Genomic DNA, 20,337 nt, shown 5'->3' with positions numbered 1-20,337 from the left:
CCACTTTGAGCACCTCTTGTAATTGCAGAAGTCAAACATGACTTGTATTCATCTTTTGTTATCAGTATATATTGAGTATTACAATTTTAATAGTTTTTTTCCTTTCTTAAAATGTGTATACATATTTTTGGCACCCTTTTAAGTCACTTATTATTTTTGCCTGGAGGCCCTGGAAATTTTTCTGTATCTTTCAAGTTGTACAGCTTTACTAGAATATAACCTAGTTAGCTCCTGGTATGAACTTTTAATGTATAGATTCAGACCTTATATTTCCAGAAAGTTTTCTTGGGTGATAATTATAACCTTATTTTTTTCCCTCTTGAGGGATAATTACACACATTACATTGTTTGGACCCACCTTTCATGTCAAAGTTAAAAAAATCAATCTCATTTCATTCTCGCTTTCCTTCTTTTCTTCAATGTCTTTTATTATGCTCACATTTGAATCTATTGTTCAGTGAGAACCTTATAGTTTTCATTTCTGATGATTTTTTTTTTTCCTTTTCTGAGTTTAATCCACTTGGACTTTCTTCCAGTTTTTGTTCCTTTCTGTTCTTGGTTTCCTATTTCTGATTCAAGGTGTTTTTTCCCCATCAGTTGAAATGCTCTGATTCACACTGTACTTCATATGAATCTTCCATGCCTCTGAACTCTTCCAGTGAACCTGTTAAACTTTCCCTCTCCCATTCTGCATATCCACAGGAATGGGCAGAAGGAGCTCTTGGAATCTGATTTCTCTACTTACAGGTAATTTGAAGGTTGTCCTTAATCTATTTATTTATTTATTTTTTTTAAGCTGAGTCATTCTGCCAGCTGTTGGCAGCTGAGCCCTGGTCGGGAATTGAACCTGCGACCCTGTTGCTCAGAGCTCACACTCTTGAGCAAGCTCTTAACCAACTGAGCCACTCGGCCGGCTCTTTAATCTGTTTCTTAATAATGCTGAGGGCATGGGTGGTGTGTGATTTCTATGTGCTCTCTGTTGGTTTTATAGGTATATAGAAAGGTGGGTGGGAAAATTGGATCAGGCCAGACCTAGAAGTCTACACATACATATTTAAGTTGTATGTTAAAATATGTTATTTTAGAAATATTGCTTTGCCATTTTCTGAAACACTTTACCTGTCATCATTAGATTCAGTTTTTGTATCATCTAACGGTTTTCCAGAGTAAGTCTTCATTTTCATCTAACAGAAACATTTTGCCTTATTAGAGTTTATTTGTAAATTCCATAATAATCTCTTACAGGATAATTTTTGCTGGTGATTTGTAAAAGGTCTCATGATTATTAATACAACTAATATTTATAGGATACTTAGTATGTGCTAAGCACAGTCGAAGCACTTAATGTGTAATGATGTATTTAAACCTTACAAGTATTATTACTCACATTTTACAGATGAGTAAGCGAAGGCTCCAACAGGCTAGCTACCTGCCCAAGGTCATACAGCTAAAATGAACACTAGGACTATGAATCAAGGGAATAATCTAAAATCTATGTTAAATTTTAAACTTCTTTTTCTTTTTTCTTAATTATGGTTCTGTTGACTAACTTCTGCAAGCTTAGAAAACAAGGATCAAATAAAAGCTTTTCAGGTAATGTGCCTTTTCGAATACTTTACTCTTCACAAAACTGAAAAATCATGTTCGATGACTAAGGCCTTGAATATAATGTGACGGGATGATTGCAGGTGGGGAAACCTCACCTAATATTGGGGCATACATGGTAACACCTCATCCACCAGAGAAAGTCAAAAGATAACATCTAAAATTCATGCTCTGTGTAATAGAAGCCTAATACTTAGATATTAGATGAAAAAGCTAAAACAATGAAAAGTAGTTATCTTGTGAAAGCTGAATTGGGAAGAGAAAACAATTGCTGCAAGGGATACTTTTTCAGCAGTACTCGTATCACTGTTTAACACTGCACTATCAAGTACATATATATCATAAAAAAATTAATTTTTGTAAGGTATAAACCACCTTTTGAAAATTCATTAAACTGATAAAAATTGAGATTGATAATATCTGGCATTGGCAAATTTATGCCATTTGTTTGGAAGGCAATTTGACATTACTTATGAAAACTTAAAAAAAAAAAAGAGTATGCCTTTTGACTGGGTTAACTCCATTTTTAGGAATCTGTCCTTCAGAGATACTCCTAGGACACAAGAATCTGTGAGGAAGGATGTTTCTTGCAGCAGCAATAATGTAATAGTGAAAAATTGGAGGCAATCTAACCATCAGTAGATTGATTAGCAACAGGTGAAAATTGGAAACTATGAATGGTATGACTCATTTTTTATTAAATTAAACAATATATGTTGGTATATGCACAGATTAATATATCTATATTTGTTTATGTATGCATTTAGAAAGATCCTAGAAGGAATAGATAAACTCCTAACAAAGTGAGACTAGGATGGGAGAATGAGTTTAGTTTTTCTATATTTTTCATTTTCTATTTTTAAAAAGCAAATGTGTAATTTTTCTGCAGTGAAAAATAAAACAAAATACAGGCTCTTATAGTGACAAAATGTAAGGAGTCACAAATCACAGCCAATTTAATTTCCCTACTGTAACTGTCACCCTGATGAACCTTCCTCCCTATAAAATCTACAAAGGAATTAAAAAGTATAGCCATTAACTTGCTGTTATAATCAACCAAAAGTTCCAATAAAAGTGTAAACTTTTCTAGGAGTAATTTTACAGAAAATATTGGAAATTCTAAAGGCAAATATGTATAAATATACAAACAAATAATGGCACAATTTCCATATGAATAAACTCATCAAAATTTAGCAACTCTCCATTATCCAAGTCAATAGGGTGGCCCACATAATTTTCTTTCTGAAAATTTTTTTTATTAAAATTTATTGGGGTGACAACGGTTAGTAAAATTACATAGGTTTCAAGTGTACAATTCTGTAATACATCATTTATATATCACAGTGTGTGTTCACCACCCAGAGTCAGTTCTCTTTTCATCACCATATATTTGAATAATCTTCAAAGTTTCATCTTTAGTCATGATCTGTTTACTAAATCCTTAAATTCGAAAGTTGTATGTGTGAACTTATAAAGTTCAATATAAGAAATAATACTCTATGATGACTAGACTCAGCAGGAGCTAGAGAGATGTTTAGCTCTTACTGGTCTCTTTCTCATTCCACCAATAGATAGAAGCAGTTTGGCATATTGATACAATTCACTGGCCTAAACAGAAATGCCTTCATTCTTTCTAAGCTTACTATTACATTATCAGGAAAATAAATGGTAAGTATTTGGGATTATTGGGTTTTTGTTTCCCATAAATTCAATGTGAAAGAAAGAATAATTCAGACCAATGATACAATCAGAAGGAAAAGGAAAGCAATAATATCCTCAATAAACCACCTAGAGAAACTGAAAAGTACCCGGGGAATCAGAGGACAGGCCAATATATTACATAATATTCTAAAATTTAAAGCAACCGTGAGCAAAAGGAAGCTATTCTTTGATCTATAAGAAATACAAACTTCTACCTCTTTGGGTTTGGCTCTACCACTTACGACTTTGGATATAACAATTACTTGGGTCTCAGTTTCCCTCTCTTCTAAATAAGGAAAACACCACTTACCACACAGGAAGGATGTATGATAAAACAACTAATTCACATGAATAGGCTTTCAGTTCTTCAGAAGAAAGCTATGAATCCTTAAGTATGAACCTGAAAAGCTAATTAAAAAAAGATGACCATGTCAAAATTAAGTCTGAAACACAGTAGCATAGAGAGTCTTTTTAAGATCATCATCAGCTATCAATTCAACCCCAAATAACAGAATTCATACTAAAGCTGTAGTACAAATGTAATTTGAGCAATCAAACAATATCATTTATTAACGTTAATAAAGCAAAACCAAGTTACACAGGTTATTCAGCATCATGATTTGGTACAACCTAAAAATATTAATGTAAAATGATGATATTCTCTTGGTGTTTATCTTTTAAAAATATAGTTGGAGCTGGTTGTTCAAAATATACATAACCACTGAATAGTAATAACTATAGGTTATTAATAATTAAACAATTAAAATAGGGTTAAACATATATGTGTACACAGGGGTTATTTTTCTGGTGCATAAAATAATTGGAAACTAGCTCATTAAAGTTTTGAAGTCTAAAAAGTAAAGTAATAGATGGTATTATTCAATATTTAATTGAGCAATATATACAAATCATTATGCTAAGCACCAGAAATTTTAAAAAGTGCTAGATTTAACATGCATGCCCTACAACTAGGCTGCAAACTATGGCCAAATATCAGGGAGGACAAGAAATTACTGAATTAATTAAGGAGTACTGTAGACAACCAGTTCTAAAAGAATGAAGCAGGAATTGGAAAATATAGTGAAAAGGGAAAGAGAGAATGGGGTTCTGGGAAGATAGCCTAACATTTAAATTATTGTTTATAGCAGCTTACATTTTCTTATACAGTGGCCATTACATCTGACTGGAGGTTTACAGGAACCTCAGGAGGGAGGGAGGCGGGGCTTATGCTCAGTCCATACTTTAGATGAGGAAAATGAAGTTCAAAGAGATTAGGCAACTAACTGCCTAAGATTACAAGTCAGGAGATGGCAGAGCTAGAGCCCAGGCAGTTTGCCAACTTTGTCCAGCGCTCATTTCTACTATGCTAGGTTATCAATTCTGAACTGAGAACTAGAAGGGAGCTCAGAAATCTAATGCAGTGTTTCCCTAACCAATATAATAAAAAACTTTTTGGGACATGCATTAAAAACAGATTTCTGGGCCCCACTACAGACCTACTGAATAACAACCTACAGGAGACAGGCTTTATATTTTTACAAGAACCCTAAGAGGTGATTCTAGTGATTAGCTAAGCTTGGAAAGTACCGTTGTATATCTGTATGTTCAATATGGTAGACATGTGGCAATTTACATTATGTCAATAAAATACAAAATTGGGTTCCTCATTCACATTAGCTACCTTTTAAGTGCTCAATAGCCACATGTGGCTAGTGACTACCACACTGGACAGCACTGATATAGGGCATTTCTATCATTATAGAAAGTTCTATTGGATAACACTGATTCTAAACCAGCCCTTCATCTGCAAGGATTAGAAAACTGAGGCAAAAGATCTTGTTCAAAAGGTGCCATGAAGCTAGTTAGTGGCAGAATTGAAATTCTAACCCTAGTCTGCCAGCGTCCCTCTTCCTATATCACTTCATCCCACCTCAAACTCACGATTTACTCAAATAGAATTATTTTCTTTCCACCCTTTCTTGTGGGTTCCAGCAAAGCAACATGAGAAATTCTAAATTTATGGGGGAAAATCTCCTAATAAAAAAATTTTATTAAAATAATTACAATTAAATCTAAACCAATTTGCATAAAATTAAAAGTAGTCCTGGACCGTTAAGAATACCATGGTATTAGGAGGTATATATCTTAGCTTGTTTTAACCATTTTAAGTCCTTCCTCTTCTATTGTTCTGATGTTTTCAATCTTTCTTTAGGATTTGAAATCCTGAAGCTAATGATATATTTCAACTGTGAAAAGGTTAAATCTTATTTAGAAAACATTTTAAAGATGAAAAACTGAGAACAAACAGCAACCAAAAGAATAGTGACACTTCTAATTTTAGAATGTGGTCACTCAAACCACTGCACTCCTGGCTTAACAGTAATTTGGTGGTTCAGTCTTTATGACATTAATATGCTGTTTTCACTTCTAAGCTACAGTTTTACTTTCTTTTGATTCTATGTTATGTTTTAAACCAATTTAAATTGTTAACTTCCAATGTGATTGAGGGGCTGGAAGTATCTAGGAAGGTTTAGACACTAATTAGGTCAACATATAGCCAGCCATAAAAAATACAGCACTGTGGTCTTTAAAAATAAAACCAGTTGTTCCTGTCTAGTATGTTTAGAATGCAAATGACTGCAAAGTCAGTCAACTTAAGTCATGACAGTTCATGTTTAAAGCAAGCAGGAAATAACTTGGAGCTCCATATTAAAACTTTAAAGACAGACTTATACAGCTTTATTAATTCTTTTTAGTATCTAGTATTCATTGCCATGTTAATCACTAGTAACTAGATTTAGAGAAAATACTGTATGTCAAAAGTTTGTATAAAATTAAAAATTAAATGGTTAAAAAACATAGCCTAAATAAGATACTCATGAACAGATACTTATTCAAGACAGTTTTTGCTATAATTTGCAAGGCACCCAGAAGCCTTGAGTATGGCTATAATTTGCAAGGCACCCAGAAGCCTTGAGTATGGGTTCTATATAAATAGAAACTATTTGTTATTCAGAGGAGGCAGTGCAAAAAAAGACAGCTATTTCTTTCTAAATGCTCTCTGGTGTTGAGGTAAACAAATGAAAAAAATATATAGTTTAAGCACACCAGAGCAGAACAACAGTCTCTAAGTCATTAAATGGGGGGAGAAAAAAAAGTCTGTGCTCTAACATTTTAAACGGGACTGGGAGTTTAAAGTGAAATTTTTTCTCTGGCTTTTAGACTAGATTCATTCGTTATTTCTACCTTTTACCTGTTATGTCTGGACTCCCACTTTACCATATTAGAAAGAGGAAAATGTGCCAACAAAACTACTTTTGGAGGCAGTATAGCTCACCCAATGAAGAACATCAAAAAACACTAAGTGACAGACAATATGTAGAAACTGAACCATCTCAACTACCAAGTGATAAATACTGGCACATATTAATGTAAAAAGCATGAAAAATATTGCAAACGGAGCAAATATTACAGTAGTGCAAAAGTTTCAAATCTCATAAAAGAGTTGGAAAAAAAACAAAATAAAAAATGAAAACATCGTGGAGGGGCCCTGAGAAGGAAGACCAGCTTGAAAGGAATATATAGGTCAGGAGGAGGGTTTCTTCTGATCATCCCTCTAACAGCTTCACTGCTATCCCCAAGAGGCAATTTTAGGCATCCTTAGGGAAGAGTGATTTAGGCAACAAGCAAAGGTGCTTTCAGACGGGAGAACTATAGAGATGCTGCTTAAATTTCAAAAAGATGACAAACTGGTGAGAGAGAACAGCCACGAAATTCCCAAACCGTAATTTCCAAGCTTTCTGTAGTAAAATATCAACCCTTCTCAGACACATTAGCCAGCCCTTTTGAAACTGACCCAGCAAAGTTTTCAGCGGGACCTCACTCTCTCTCAAACCCTCCTCCCTCCACTTCCCTGATGTTCTTTCCTGGCACACAAAATATAGGCCAATGAGCGGTGGGGGTGGGTGGGTGAGTGAGGAGGATGTGAGAGAAAATTTGAGAAGTAAAAAAGGGAGCAGCGTAACCAGGACGTGAAGAGACTGCAGGGTCTATTAAGGGTAGGCAAACAATCAGGACAATTGAAAACCAGAACAGGCTTTCCTGGGTAGCAGTGAACGCTCAGTGTTCCTAGGAGTTTAAGCAGAGGCCAGATTACCTACCACTTGTCAGGGAAGCTGCAGAGGGGACGGCTGCGTTGGGTGACCTCTAATGTCTCTTCCGACTCTGAAACGTTAGGATTCTTATTTCACAAAAGAGAACGCAATGGTCATGGAAGCCCACCGACCTATTTAGCACCCTTTTAACTTGGAACGGCCTAGGCGGCTGCTTCCCAAACACCACTCCCACCTCTCCCTCCCACATGTGCCCACCCCGCCCCCTTTCAATATTTCCACCTCCACGTGCGAAATGCCTCGCGGCACTCGCCCTAAATCGGACGGGCGCCTTCCCCTACAAAGTACTACAACTATGCCCCCCCACACACACCCTGGGGGAAGTGAGGACTCCACTCTCCCACCGGGGCGGCTAAAAAAGGAAAAGTCTCAAATCCAGCCTTTTCCTACAGCCAGAGATAAAGGGGGAGGGGGTGGGACGCAGAGGAAAACTTTCTTCTAAAATTTTTCTTCCAGAGAGCGGAGAGCGTAGACAGAACCCCGAGGAGTGCGGGGCTGAGGGGATGGGGGGAGGGGAACCCCCCAAATCGTTTAACGGCCGGTAGGGGGAGGGGAACTCTGGAGGTTGAGGGGGCGTGGGATGGAGAAACAGGCCTGGGAGCCGGGTCAAGGAGCTGCAGGAGTTCCCAGGGTCGGGGAGTTGCAGGAGTTCCCCCCACCTGGTACACAAAGCGGCTGCCGCGCTAGGCTCTCACCAGATCCTTTGTGTTTTCCATCAGGGCCTCATGGGTAGGGGTTGTCCGTGCTCCCCGGGCCGGCGGCGCCCTCTCCCCAAGCTGGGGTCAGGCGCCTCTCCCCGGGACTACGGCGACTACAGGGGTGCCCCGGATGGGCCCAGACCGGTGGCGGCTGCGGCAGCCCCCGGATTTCCCCCCTTTAACTCGGGTGGCCCCAGGATATCAACAACATTAGCATAGCCCTCCCTCCCCAGCGCGCCTGCGCCGTGACCCGCGCCCCGATTGGCCCACTTCCCTACATACCCTCCTCTCTCTCGTCCAGCGTGGGACCCTCTGCAGGCTCCGTACTCCAAGGGACGTACCAAGACGGAGGGGTGGAAAAGGCAATTGAGGCTCCTGTTAAGTCGAGCGGTTAAAAAGTCAGGAGGAAGAGAAGTTTCATTCAGTCATATTAGTTTATACTCTGGCTTTCTTGTGCTCCTTTCAATCAGTTGAAGCTGCTAAGTTGTGTTGGAAAAAATTTTCCACTCCAGTCACGCCGCCTCCCCTTCCACCCGGAAGATTGGTCCTCCCGAAGGAACTCCCATATGGGGAGGGGCTCGTGAGGGGAGTGGGCGTTACGTAGGGAAAAAGAGTGTTGGTCACGTGCTAGCAAGCTGCGCAGGCTCCTTCCGGCCCGCGGGGGCCTTAGCCACAGCGGAGAGACAGGCGTCTCGGCGCACGCGCAGTGAGGTTCCACGTGAGCGCCTGCGTTTCTTCTCAAACCCAACGATGCCGCCTGAACGGAGCAGCCGAACGAGACCGGACCGGAAAACCGGAACGAGGCCGAACCAGAAGACCCGAATGAAGCAGGATCGGAGAGCCAGAGTGGGGCGCGACGGGCCGCCCCGAAAGGCTGATCCTTCATCCCAACGGAAACCGCCGGCTCGGCCGAGAGCAGCGGCCGCTGCGATCGCAATTGCGGTGGAGGAGGAGAGACGGCTCCGGCAGCGGAACCGCCTGACGCTGGAGGAGGACAAGCCGGCAGTGGAGCGGTGCCTGGAGGAGCTGGTCTTCGGCGACGTCGAGGACAATGAGGACGCGCTGCTGCAGCGTTTGCGAGGCCCGCGGGTGAGGGAGTCCGCGGCGTGCGGGCGGGGCGCGCGGTAGGCGGCAAGCCTCCGGGGGCGGAGTCTAGGCGACCTGCGGCGCCGGGGAAACCTCAGGTGGGAGGGAGCCCGAGAACGCGGGCGCGGTGGAGGGGGTCGGACGGAAAGTCTCCGGAGGGCGGAGATCGCGCCTTTCCCCGCCCCCGTGGGCTCCGCTGCGCCTGGTATCCAGCAGGCGCTCAACGCGTGTTTATTTAGCGAACGGTGGTCACGCGCAGCTTTCGTGATTCAGCTCCACTATCCTCAAACTTAGTGTTTCTTTCCTTGTGTTCGTACGATCGCCTGCCTCGGTACCTTGCGGTGATTCAGGAGTTCCGCTTCGTTTGTGGACTCTGAATTCGTGGGCACGGGCCTGGGAATCGCCCTTTCAACATCTCCCCAAGTCATTGACTCGCCAACTTTTGAGAAGGACCACGTTATTCGTCTACTCTAATATTTGTGAGCCTGTAGGGTACTAGATACTTTTCATGGCATTAAAAACCCTGTTATTATAATTTTTCACACTTTCTCCCATCCTTTTTATTATATTCCTGGGTTTTTTTCAAAAATAGTCCCAGGCATTGTTCTAGGCACTGGAGGGGAAACAGCAATGGATAAAAATTGACAAAAATCCCTGCCCTCCAGGAGTACTAGTGGCAGAGGCAGAAGAAAGAGGAGATAAGGACTACTGTAAAGCTCAAGTATGTCAATGACAAGTGCTGAAAAGAAAAAAATGAAAGCACTCGGGAAAAGGGAGATAAGTGTGTGTAGAGAAGGTCTGTGGAATTGTACATAGGATGGTCAAGGAAAGCTTCACTGAGTTCCACAGTTTGATAAATGAACATGGACCTAGCAGGTATCAGCTGATGGATTGCCAGAACCTCCTTTGCTTATGGATGAATCTGCAGAAATCTAGTAGGGAGTTAAGAGAGCTACTACTGGAAAAGTGCTGAACTGTGTTGACAGTTTCTTAGTCAGGAAAGAAACAGTTTCTGTGAGGTGGGATTTGTTGGGTTTTGAAGAACCATAGGCTGGTAACAGAGCAAGTAGAAATCATTTGGACATTTCTATCAAGTGATTTTGGGAGAGCTCAAGCTCACTTCGGGGGCATATTCTGTGGTCTACATTTAGACTTGATAGCACAGTATAAAGTTTTTTTAAAGAGGTAGGGCATCAAGAATGGTTAAGCAAAATGGGGAAGAGGTAGGTCTAAGAACATGAAATACGAGTTCGCTATGACATTCAATCATGTTATTGTATCTCTGATGCTAGTTTGCCTCTGGTCCCTTCGTTTCTGCAGTTCTGGGATTTTATTTTTTTTCTGCTCCTATCTGTCATCTTACCTTTTGTCATTCTTGTCTTGGTGTTTTCCTATGAGCATGTAGACTTTTGCTCCTTGACTGTTCCGTCTACCTCCTGTCCAGCCTGTGGTGCCTTTCTCTAATCTTATTTTCTATTCTGCCTCCAGCATTTGCTGTGGTAGCATTCTGTCCTATTGTTTCATCAGAGGGTCTTGAAAGCAAACCAGTCTGTAAGCCATTTGACTTCAAGATATGTGTGTTCTGCAACCATTGGATGTGAAAAATTCAGTACTTGAGGGCATTTTGTCTTCTAAAGGTTCAAGTACAGGAAGACTCAGGTGACTCCGAAGTGGAGAATGAAGCAAAAGATAATTTCCCACCTCAAAAGAAGCCAGTTTGGGTGGATGAAGAAGATGAAGATGCGGAAATGTAAGTTGCCTAGTTTTTCTTCCAGAATCCCTCTGGATACTTTCAAAATTATATTGCATGTTTTTAAAAAAGTTCTCTTTATGAATATGTGATTATGTGAATATCCGAAAAATAAATGGAAAGTATAGGTCATTCCTAATCCAGCCACCGAGGTAGAACCACTATGAACACGTTGGCCGTCTCTCTTCTTTGCAGTCTAGACCTGCGCTTGCCTCCTAATTTGACCAGTTGTAACTGATCACGGGCAAGTTTGTAAAATGGAGATGATGATAGTAACTATACCTGAAGGCTTTTGAGATAAATGAAATAGTGTATGTAGAGCTCTTAGCATAATACCTGAAACTGAGAAAAGGCTAAAAAAAATTAACACACAATATGTACTTTAATAGATGAGAATGAGTATATTGCACGCATTTCTCCCCGCTTAAAAAAAACTGTATAAACATTTTTAAATGGATGTATTATAGTGTATATGAGTTAACTATAATTTCCTTAGCTAATTAACATATTTGTCTCCTCATATAGTTACCTTTTTTTGTGGTGAGAGCACCTGAAACCTACTCTTAGTAAATTTTTAGTATACAATGTTATTAACTGTAGTCATGCTGTATGTTAGCTCTCTAGGCTTATTCATCCTACATAACTGCAACTTTGTACCTTTTGATCAATAGCTCCCCATTTCCCCCAGCTCTCCACCATATAAGTGAGATCAGTTTTTTTCCTCTGTACCTGGCATATTTCACTTAGCATAATGTCCTCCAGGTTCATTCACGTTGTCATAAATGGCAGGATAAGACTGTTTCTTTTTTTTTTTTTTTGTAGAGGGCAGTGTGAGACTGTTTCTTAATGATTTTGCTATATCAACTCCTTAACATACTGAGAATTTCAAACCTTATGTCAAATTTATTGTAGCTTTTCTCCCAGCTTGTTTGCCTTTTAATTTTGTTTTTAATGTTGTCTGACAGTATTTACATTTTTAGATAGTCAAATCTGTGGATTTTTTTCTTTTTTCTTTTTGTTTTTAATAGTAAAAAGTCCATCAGAAAGAGACAAATGTTTGCCTATATTTTTCCTTCATAATGTTTTAAGGTTTGGTTTTTTAATATATTTAATTTTTTGTTTTTTACTTAGAATTTATTTAGGTGAATGGCATAAGCCATGTCTAGATAAGTCCTTAGGAATTTGAAATATTAGCTCTTCAAAGGGTAAACTGGATGATATGAAATATTGGAGACTCCTTTTTGTTTTGGGAGGAAGGAAAATGTGTGTCTGAGATGTTTCACATCTTCTGAATTTTGACCTATGTTCAATTAAATGTTTTCTTTTACTGCTAAATACAACTATTGATGTTGATTCTTTTTTTTTTTTTAAGATTTTATTGGGGAATTGGGGGAGGGGAACAGTGCTGGGGAATCTGGGGAAGGGGAACAGACAAGTTGCTGTCCTTTTGTTCTTCAGTCGAGTTGTGGAGGACGTCGCTTCACTGGCCCATGTTGGTATTATTATTGCGCTCTTCCTAGGTGAGGCAGATCGTCGCCGGCCTCTGGACGGCCGCTCACAGTGGCTCTTGGCAGCTCACACCAGCTGCCAGCCGCTCATGCTGGCTGCCGGCCACACACGGTAGCTTATGGCAGCCCACTGCAGCAGGGGCTGCAGCCTACACCGTCGCCGGTGACTCATGGCATCCCAGCTCCAGGTTGAGCTGTTGTTCACTATCTTAGCTGTAGAGGGCAGTGTCACTGGCCCTCATGTGGTATCCGAACCGGGGCCCTGCTGTACAGAGCTGGCGTCCCAAGCCAGCTCTTAACCATCACGCCACTGGGCCTGCCCTATGTTGATTCTTTAAAAGTCATTTAAATTACGTTCTTCTGTTTTTTTATAGGGTTGACATGATAAGCAATCGTTTTCGGAAAGATATGATGAAAAATGCCAATGAAAGTAAACTGTCAAAAGATGAGCTTCAAAAAAGACTTAAGGAAGAGTAAGTATTCTTTTTCATATCATTTAATCAGGAGGTATTTTTAACCAGTAGTTTGTTTTGCCTTTTTTTTTTTAAGAAATTTTATTGGGGAACAATGTTTTTTTCCAGGACCCATCAGCTCCAAGTCAAGTAGTTGTTTCAATCTAGTTGTGGAGGGGGCAGCTCCTTGGCCCATGTGGGAATTGAACTGGCAACCTTGGTTTTATGAGCCTACGCTCTAACCACCTGAGCTAACTGGCCATCCCGCCAGTAGTTTATTTTGATTTACTCAATTTTTGGCTGCAATAGCTTCTTGGGTAGTAAGATTTTCGTTTTGAAACAGTAAGAACATTGCTATTGGAACCAATGATTAAATTTTAGTATTTTGGGGGAAGAGGGAATACAAGTCTAAAAATATCTGGAAAAAAATTGTAACCCCACCACCCAAATATAATCAATGATAATATGGCTTACTTGCTTGTTTCATTTGTATATGGTAAACCATCTCTTTTTCACAACTTCTAGTCTCTAGTTGAATAAAGCTAGGAAATAAATGTATGTTTTAAAATAATGATTTCATATTGATTCTTCAGTTTAAACTTACAGGTCTTTAAAAATATTTTAAGCCTTTTTTGTTTATAGTGACATTTTTTAATATCCTAGCGGTTTATTGGATTATCATTTTTAAAAAGTAGGTTTATTGAAGTATAATGTACACACAGTAAAATTCATTCTTTTAAAGTATTTTCATGAACTTTGTTAAACACATATAGTCATGTAAGCACCGCAACAATTAAGATAAGGAATCGAAATATGGATCATTGCCATCACCTCCCCGCCTCCCCCAAATTCTCTTATATCTCTTTGTAGTCTGCCCTCTCTCTTTAGCTTTATTCTTGTCTAGCCCCTGACAACCACTGATGTGTTTTCTATCCTTACAGATTTGGCTTTTCCAGAGTGTCATATAAATGAAACCATATAGCATGTAGCCATTTTGAACCTGTTAAGCCTATTTAGTGAATCTGTTATTTCAGGTATTACATTTTTCAGCTTTAGAAACATCTTTTCCACTTGAGACCTTGTTGAGTTTTGTTTAGTTCCTATTTTTCCCTTTTTTTATGTTACGTATGCTCCCTTTAAATACTTGCATGTATTTGTATTAGGTAATTCAGAGTCCTTGTGTGCTAATTCTATCATGTCTGTCATCCTGTGTCTGTTTCTATTGACTGATTTTTCCTCTTGGTATGGGCCATGGTTTTCTGCTTCTCTGCATGTCTAGTAATTTTGATTGGATTCTGAGTGTGAATGTTAAGTTCAGTGTCTGGATTTTGTCTCTCCTTTTAATGAGTGTTGAGCTTTGTGTTGGCAGGAAGTTAATTGGCTTGGAGATCCGTTTGATCCTTTCAAGATTTGTTTTTAACTTTGTTCTAGAGTAGCATATTATACTCTAGGCTGGTTTAGCTCCATTAGTAAGGCATGCCCTTTCTGGGATCTCTGCTGAATGCCCCAAGTGTTCAGTAAGGACCTTCCCTCTAACTGGTTGGAACTTGAGTGTCTGAGCTTTGGTATTGTGCAATTTATAGCTCCCTAGTAGCTTTCTTTGCACAACTTCATGCAGTTTTCATCCTGTGAGTGTGCAGCTTAGTTTTCAGCAAAAGTATCTGTGGACCCCTGTGCAGATTTCTGGAACTCTTTCTCTTCTACAGCCCACTGTCCCTCAATTTCCAGTTGTTTCATTCTCTTTCCAGTTTAATATCTCTCTCTCTCTCTCTCTCTCTCTCTCTCTCTCTCTCTCTCTTTAAAGATTTTATTGGGGAATTGGGGAAGAGAACAGTGCTGGGGAAAGGGGAACATTGTGTTTTTCCAGGACCCATCAGTTGCAGGTCAAATTGTTGTCCTTCGATCTTAGTTGTGGGGGGCGCAAGCTCAGCTCCAAGTCTAGTAGCTACTTTCAATCTAGTTGTGGGGGGGGGGTCAGGAGGGATGGGGAGGGCTGCCCACTATCCCATGTGGGAGTCGAACCAGGAATCTTGTTAAGAGGATGTGCTGTAACTAACTGAACCATCTGGTCACCCAAGTTTGATCTTTTTCTCTTTGGCCCTGTTTCAGGGTTTTTAAACAATGCCTTCAGGGGAAAACCCTGGTGATGGTAGGGCTCACCTTGTCATTTCCTTTCTCGCAGGGACTGCAGTCCTATATTATCTTGTCCAATTTCTGAAAACAGTTTCATATATTTTTGTCAGGTTTTTTGGTTGTTTATGGCTAGTGGGCTTGGTTTACTGAGCTTCTTTGTACTTCTGCATTAAACAATTAGAATGACTCTGCACTCTCCTAGGCACCAGCCTTTCAGAATGTAACTATCATGCTTCTCCTAAAGCTTACTTTTTCCAGAGTGAAAATCTCATTTTATTTAAAGGATATATGATGGAAGTTTTGTATGCTGTTACCAGTCTGGTCATTTTCTTTCAGACATGTTCTATCACGTACTCTGTGTACTACAGCATTGGATTGTAAGCACAAAGAGACTTCTTTGCTTAGTCCCAAGATCTGGGATGTGTTGATATGAACAAATAAGACAACCATGTAACTGGATGTAAATAATTAACAAATATGTATCCAGGTGTCTTGTGTACAGGACTAGTTTATTTTTATTTATTTTTGTCTTTATACAGAACTAGTTTAGATGGTTAAAAGTTCATGCAAGTGTCCAGTGTCAGCAATAGTTGGGACTAGTCTGTGTGAGTTAGCCCTTCTGTTCTTAAAGATAATAACTTCTCTGGAAGAGATTCTATACATGCTCTTAAGGATGAGCTAACCTATAGTCTTTAAATGTATCAAGCTCAATGAACATACAATGGTTACCATAAAAATTTTTCATGTTTTTGCTTAGATTCCAGCATGCCATGGGGGGAGTACCTACCTGGGTAGAGACTAATAAGCAGAAGACATCTTCAGATGGTGAGTGTTGGTACCTGTTTAAGTTAGTAAATAAGTCCCTATTCCTGCTCTGTTATTATTTGAGCTATCTTATGAGGCTCATTAAAACCTGGTGTTTCAAATGTCTTTGTTTTTGTTTGTTTGTTTGTTTTTGTCAGGTTTTGAAGTCTACCATTTCTGAGGAAACCCTTTTACAGTAGTGTAAGGCCTACTTAATAGCATATTTTCCACTGTATAATGGATGAGTTTTATGATTTCTTTTCCCTCAGCAGAAGTATGTTGCATGATGGCACAGGATTAAGGAAAAATAAGTAGTACTATAACTTGTTGATTCAGAGTCCCTCTGAAGACACTGGCAGCTAATCTAGCCGTCCATGAGTAAATGGGGTGTCTTCCTAAGGAACACATCTCAGTTAGGGCCCAGATGATCAGTCACTTTAGAAAAACTTATTTTTCAACTCCAGGTTTTAAGTTTGGCTTGTGCTATAACTGTGTTCTGCTTTTTAGATCTTTGAGTTTACACATTATAACTATGGGTGGTTCAGCCAAGATCTGAATTATGTGCTTGGAGTTAGAAATTTTAGACTTGCATTTGACCTATGAAATTAGAGAGTCCAGAGTATATCCAACATAATGCAGGAGCTCCTTCCTTAGCGTCCTTGGTATCTGATGACTTTCTGTTGGATTACAACCACCCCCTCTCTCTCCCTTGTCCCCACCCTGGCAGTCCTCATGGTATTCAGGTACAGGGAGCCCATTGTTGTTTTTTGTAATTACATTGGAAAACCCAATCTGTTAGTTTACCTTCTGGTTGCCAGCCAGATTCTTATAGAGGTTGAAGGAATCTTAGCGGTGTAGCCTGACTTTATCCTCTGCAAATATCTTTTCTATAGCATCTGTTAGGAGGTGATAATTTAGCCTCTGCTCAATTTAAATATATCAAATAATGTTGTACTCTTCCCCTTCTCTTTTCTTTAAGAACTAATTGTTAGGATTTTTACTGTTTTGAAATTTACCTCCCTACACCCTATAGTTCTACGTTTTGAAGGTACATAGTCGTACCTCTTTTTCATATAAAACTCTTCTGTTATTTGAGAAATCTCTTTCCATGTTTGTTTTTTAAAGTGTCAAATGTCCCTTGTCATTTAATCTTTTTTTTAAAGTGGTGAAAGAGCAGTTTATTGGAAGAGAAAGTACATTTCAAAGAAATAGAAGTAGGTCCAAGCAGTAGAGAATGATGGCTCAAGGGCCCGTTATTAGAAGAGAAATTACACTCCAAAGAGTTTGGAGCGGGCTGAGCAAAAGGAGCTCAAAAGGCCTAACCTTTTTTGTTTTGTTTTGTTTTGTTTTGTTTTAAGCTGAGCCATCCTGCCATCTGTTGGCAGCTCAGCGGCTGCTCAGCTCGGGCCAGGAATCAAACCACTGTTGCTCAGAGCTCAAACTCTTGAGCGAGCTCTTAACCAACTGAGCCACTCGACCGGCCTATAACCTTTTTTTTTATATGACATAATTTCTGTACCCTTGGTCACCAGTTTGCCCTCCTGGGCAAAGTATAATTTTATTATCCATTTTAGAATGCTGCATTCATAGAATCACAACATTTTAGATCCATGTAATTATAGATAAGATTATGCTAGCGGTTGAAACGGATCTCCCAGGCCCTAGTAGCTTAATCCAGTAGAAGTTGTTTTTTCATGTGAGTGAAATTGGGGAGGTGAGAAGGTGATTATTTACTTCAGGGACCCAGGTTTATAGAGGCTCTGCCATCTTCAGGCTGGGTTTTTCAGAGTTGCCCAAGATGTTGACGTCCTGTTGGCTTATTGGGGAAGAGAGAGAGAGAGACTCACTTAAGAGAAGTTTTTATTGGCCTGTCCTGGGAGCGATACCTGATACTTTCAACTACATTTTGTTGGCTAGAGCTCAGTCACTAACTGCATGGGATACCAGGAAGTGTAGTTGGACGTTGTGCCCAGGAGATAAAGGAAATGGGTTATGTCAGCTGTTAGCCAATGTGCTACCGTGTGGGGTATCCTAGTCTGATTCATTCATTTTACATATGAGGAGAGTGAGGTTCAAAAGGTGAAATCAACTTGTCCAAGGTACATTTCTTACTGGCAGATTGGTGACTAGAACCCAGCTTCACAGTTATTACCAACATGTTATTTGTTATTTTTATCTATGAATACTTCATTGAGTATTTGTAAGAGAAGTACTCCCCCCTTTAAATCTAACTGCAATGCTATTATCATACATCTCAAAAATCAACAGTAGCTCCTTAAGACTATGTATTGTTTTATTGTTGCTATTTTGTTAATTTGCCTCCCCCACCCCCAGCCAATCTTTTTTGCTTGCTTTGTTATTCTGGTTGGCGGTCTTCATAGTGCTTTTAAATTTGCTTGATGTCTTTTTAAGTTTTGGAAAGCCTTACTTCAGGTATTTCTGTTTTAGTTTGCCAATTACATGTATGTTAATTTTTTTTTTTAATACATTGTGTTCTTTTCTTTATTTTCTATCTGTTTTCCTTTTTGTACTTTAGTCTGGATATTTTTTCTGATCCATTTTCCAGACCACTAATTCTCCAACTAATTTTAATACACTGTTAAAAAAAAACAAAACCGTTTGGGATCTTAAAATTAATTTCTCTAGCTCAATTCTTGAATCTTGTGTTTCATTATTCTTGACCATATTAAACATAGTGTTTTTAGTTTATGTCTGATGACTCCACTATCTAGAGCCCCTATGAGGATTGTTCGTTATTCCTTAGCTTTTTAGTCAAGTTATCTTGACCTGGAAATATTTCATTGAGTGCTGAACATCGTATATGAAAAACAGTATTGATTAGAAACCTAGGACAATGATATCTTTCTCCAGAGAATTTGCATGCAGTTGAACAATGCAGGTTTGAACTGTGTGGGTCCACGTATATGTGGATTTTTTTCCAGTTGATTTGGGCAGTTCAAACCTGTGTTGTTCAAGGGTCAGCTGTATTTGTTCCTAGGTAGGTGGTGGGGCAAAGGGCACTAGCCATCTCAGAGCTTATTCCAGTGAGAGATTGAGGATTCAAAGCTGGGCTTCAGTTCCTGGAAAATGTTCTCATAATGTTTTGATTTCACCCTTAATTCAAGGTGTGTAGCCTTTTGTGTCCCCAATCCAAAGCCTGGTGTTTACTAAACCCCCTTAAGTACTTTAGCGGGCTTCTAATGCAGGTTTTTACCCTCTTAGCCCCAGGAGTGTTTTAAAAACTGCTCAGCTTCTCAGCTGTCTTTTCTAGAATGATCTATCATGTCCTGGGAAAAGCAGCCCTATTCGCTCTCTTTGAAGTTCTGATACACAGTTTGCTGACATTGATATTTCTAGTCAACTAAAAGTTCTAGCTCTTCTGCATGTGAGTTGTTAAGCTAGGTCTTGCTGGCCACCCTATTGCCAATTTTGCCACAGTTAAAAGAGTTCTTTTTAAATTAAATGCTGACTTTATTTCAACTTCATTTCATCTTCCTTTAGTCACCGTCTGTGAATGTGTCTTTCATTCCAGGATCAGACTTTGATTATAACCATACATAATTGAGCTCTGTCATACTTTTCCTCTCCTTCAAATTCATTTTGCTGTTTTACCAATTGCAGCTTAAATAAAGTGGTTGAGGTTGGGAGGCTGGGAAGGGAGTTGAAGTTTGAACTATAGATGTTTGAGATAGGTAATGGTCACTTCATTGATTCTAAAGATCAGCCTTGTGGGTTTGTTTGACGTAGATGAAAGTGAAGAGGATGAAGATGATTTGTTGCAAAGGACTGGGAATTTCATATCCACATCAACTTCTCTTCCTAAAGGAATCTTAAAGGTGAGAGTCAGTGAAGTTGGGCCTATTCAGCTAATTGCCTCCGAAATCTAGTATGCTTCCCAGTTACAGGATTCCTTTTGTCTGTGGGATTAAATGTGTTTGCTGTCATTTTGCCTTGGTAAATACTTATGCTAGTTTTTTTTTTTTATCCTTTTGCAAAAAACGATCCAGAGGATTAAATTTTGTCCCTAGAAATCTCTTAGGAATCCTATTTGGTTTCACCTTTTGCATTTCTCATTATTTCTATTGGTCCCAGCCTAGTTCATACTGTTGTCATCTGTCATGTGGTACACTGCAGTAGCTTTGTGACTTGTCTCCTCACTTCCACTTTACTTTCTCCGAAACTCTTCATGTAGTAGCTAGAGGGATCTTTTAAAAATAAAACATCAGGTGATGTCAATTTCATTGCTTTTAAGAAAACTTCTGAATTCCTCATCATAGCTTACACTGCCCTTCACGATCTGGCTTCTTCCTACATCTAAAACTTCATCTCAGACATTTTTCCCCATATTTCTTACTCAAGCCACGCAGGCTTTCTTTCTGTTTCTTGAATGTGTGGAGTCCTTTCTTGCCTCAGAATCTTTGCTCTTCC

General features: G+C 39.4%; 2 protein-coding genes across 13 annotated transcripts in view; one reads left to right on the top strand and one right to left on the bottom strand.

Moving 5' to 3' along the window:
- MBTD1 (mbt domain containing 1) overlaps window positions 1-8,735 on the bottom strand; it is a 59,579-nt gene extending 50,844 nt beyond the window's left edge. For 7 of the 12 annotated variants that reach the window (XM_019638665.1, XM_019638675.1, XM_019638666.1 and 4 more), the window contains exon 1: window positions 8,174-8,420. In XM_019638665.1, coding sequence (XP_019494210.1) covers window positions 8,174-8,194 — 21 coding nt within the window. In that variant the 5' untranslated portion in view covers window positions 8,195-8,420. Of the gene's footprint in view, window positions 1-3,616; window positions 3,715-7,466; window positions 7,531-8,137; window positions 8,421-8,458 lie in introns of those variants that run through there. The other 5 variants (XM_019638670.1, XM_019638672.1, XM_019638669.1 and 2 more) reach the window with 5 other exon arrangements.
- A 105-nt stretch (window positions 8,736-8,840) lies between these two features.
- UTP18 (UTP18 small subunit processome component) overlaps window positions 8,841-20,337 on the top strand; it is a 31,364-nt gene continuing 19,867 nt past the window's right edge. The window contains exons 1-5 of the mRNA XM_019638679.1: window positions 8,841-9,265; window positions 10,900-11,012; window positions 12,895-12,993; window positions 15,863-15,930; window positions 19,657-19,745. Of these exons, the coding sequence (XP_019494224.1) occupies window positions 8,927-9,265; window positions 10,900-11,012; window positions 12,895-12,993; window positions 15,863-15,930; window positions 19,657-19,745 (708 nt within the window). The 5' untranslated portion in view covers window positions 8,841-8,926. The remainder of the gene's footprint in view (window positions 9,266-10,899; window positions 11,013-12,894; window positions 12,994-15,862; window positions 15,931-19,656; window positions 19,746-20,337) is intronic.

The sequence above is a fragment of the Hipposideros armiger genome, unplaced genomic scaffold, assembly GCF_001890085.2.
Source record: "Hipposideros armiger isolate ML-2016 unplaced genomic scaffold, ASM189008v1 scaffold_40, whole genome shotgun sequence".
NCBI lineage: Eukaryota > Metazoa > Chordata > Mammalia > Chiroptera > Hipposideridae > Hipposideros > Hipposideros armiger.
Note: the sequence above shows the minus strand (reverse complement) of the source record. Positions and strands in the feature narration are given on the sequence as shown.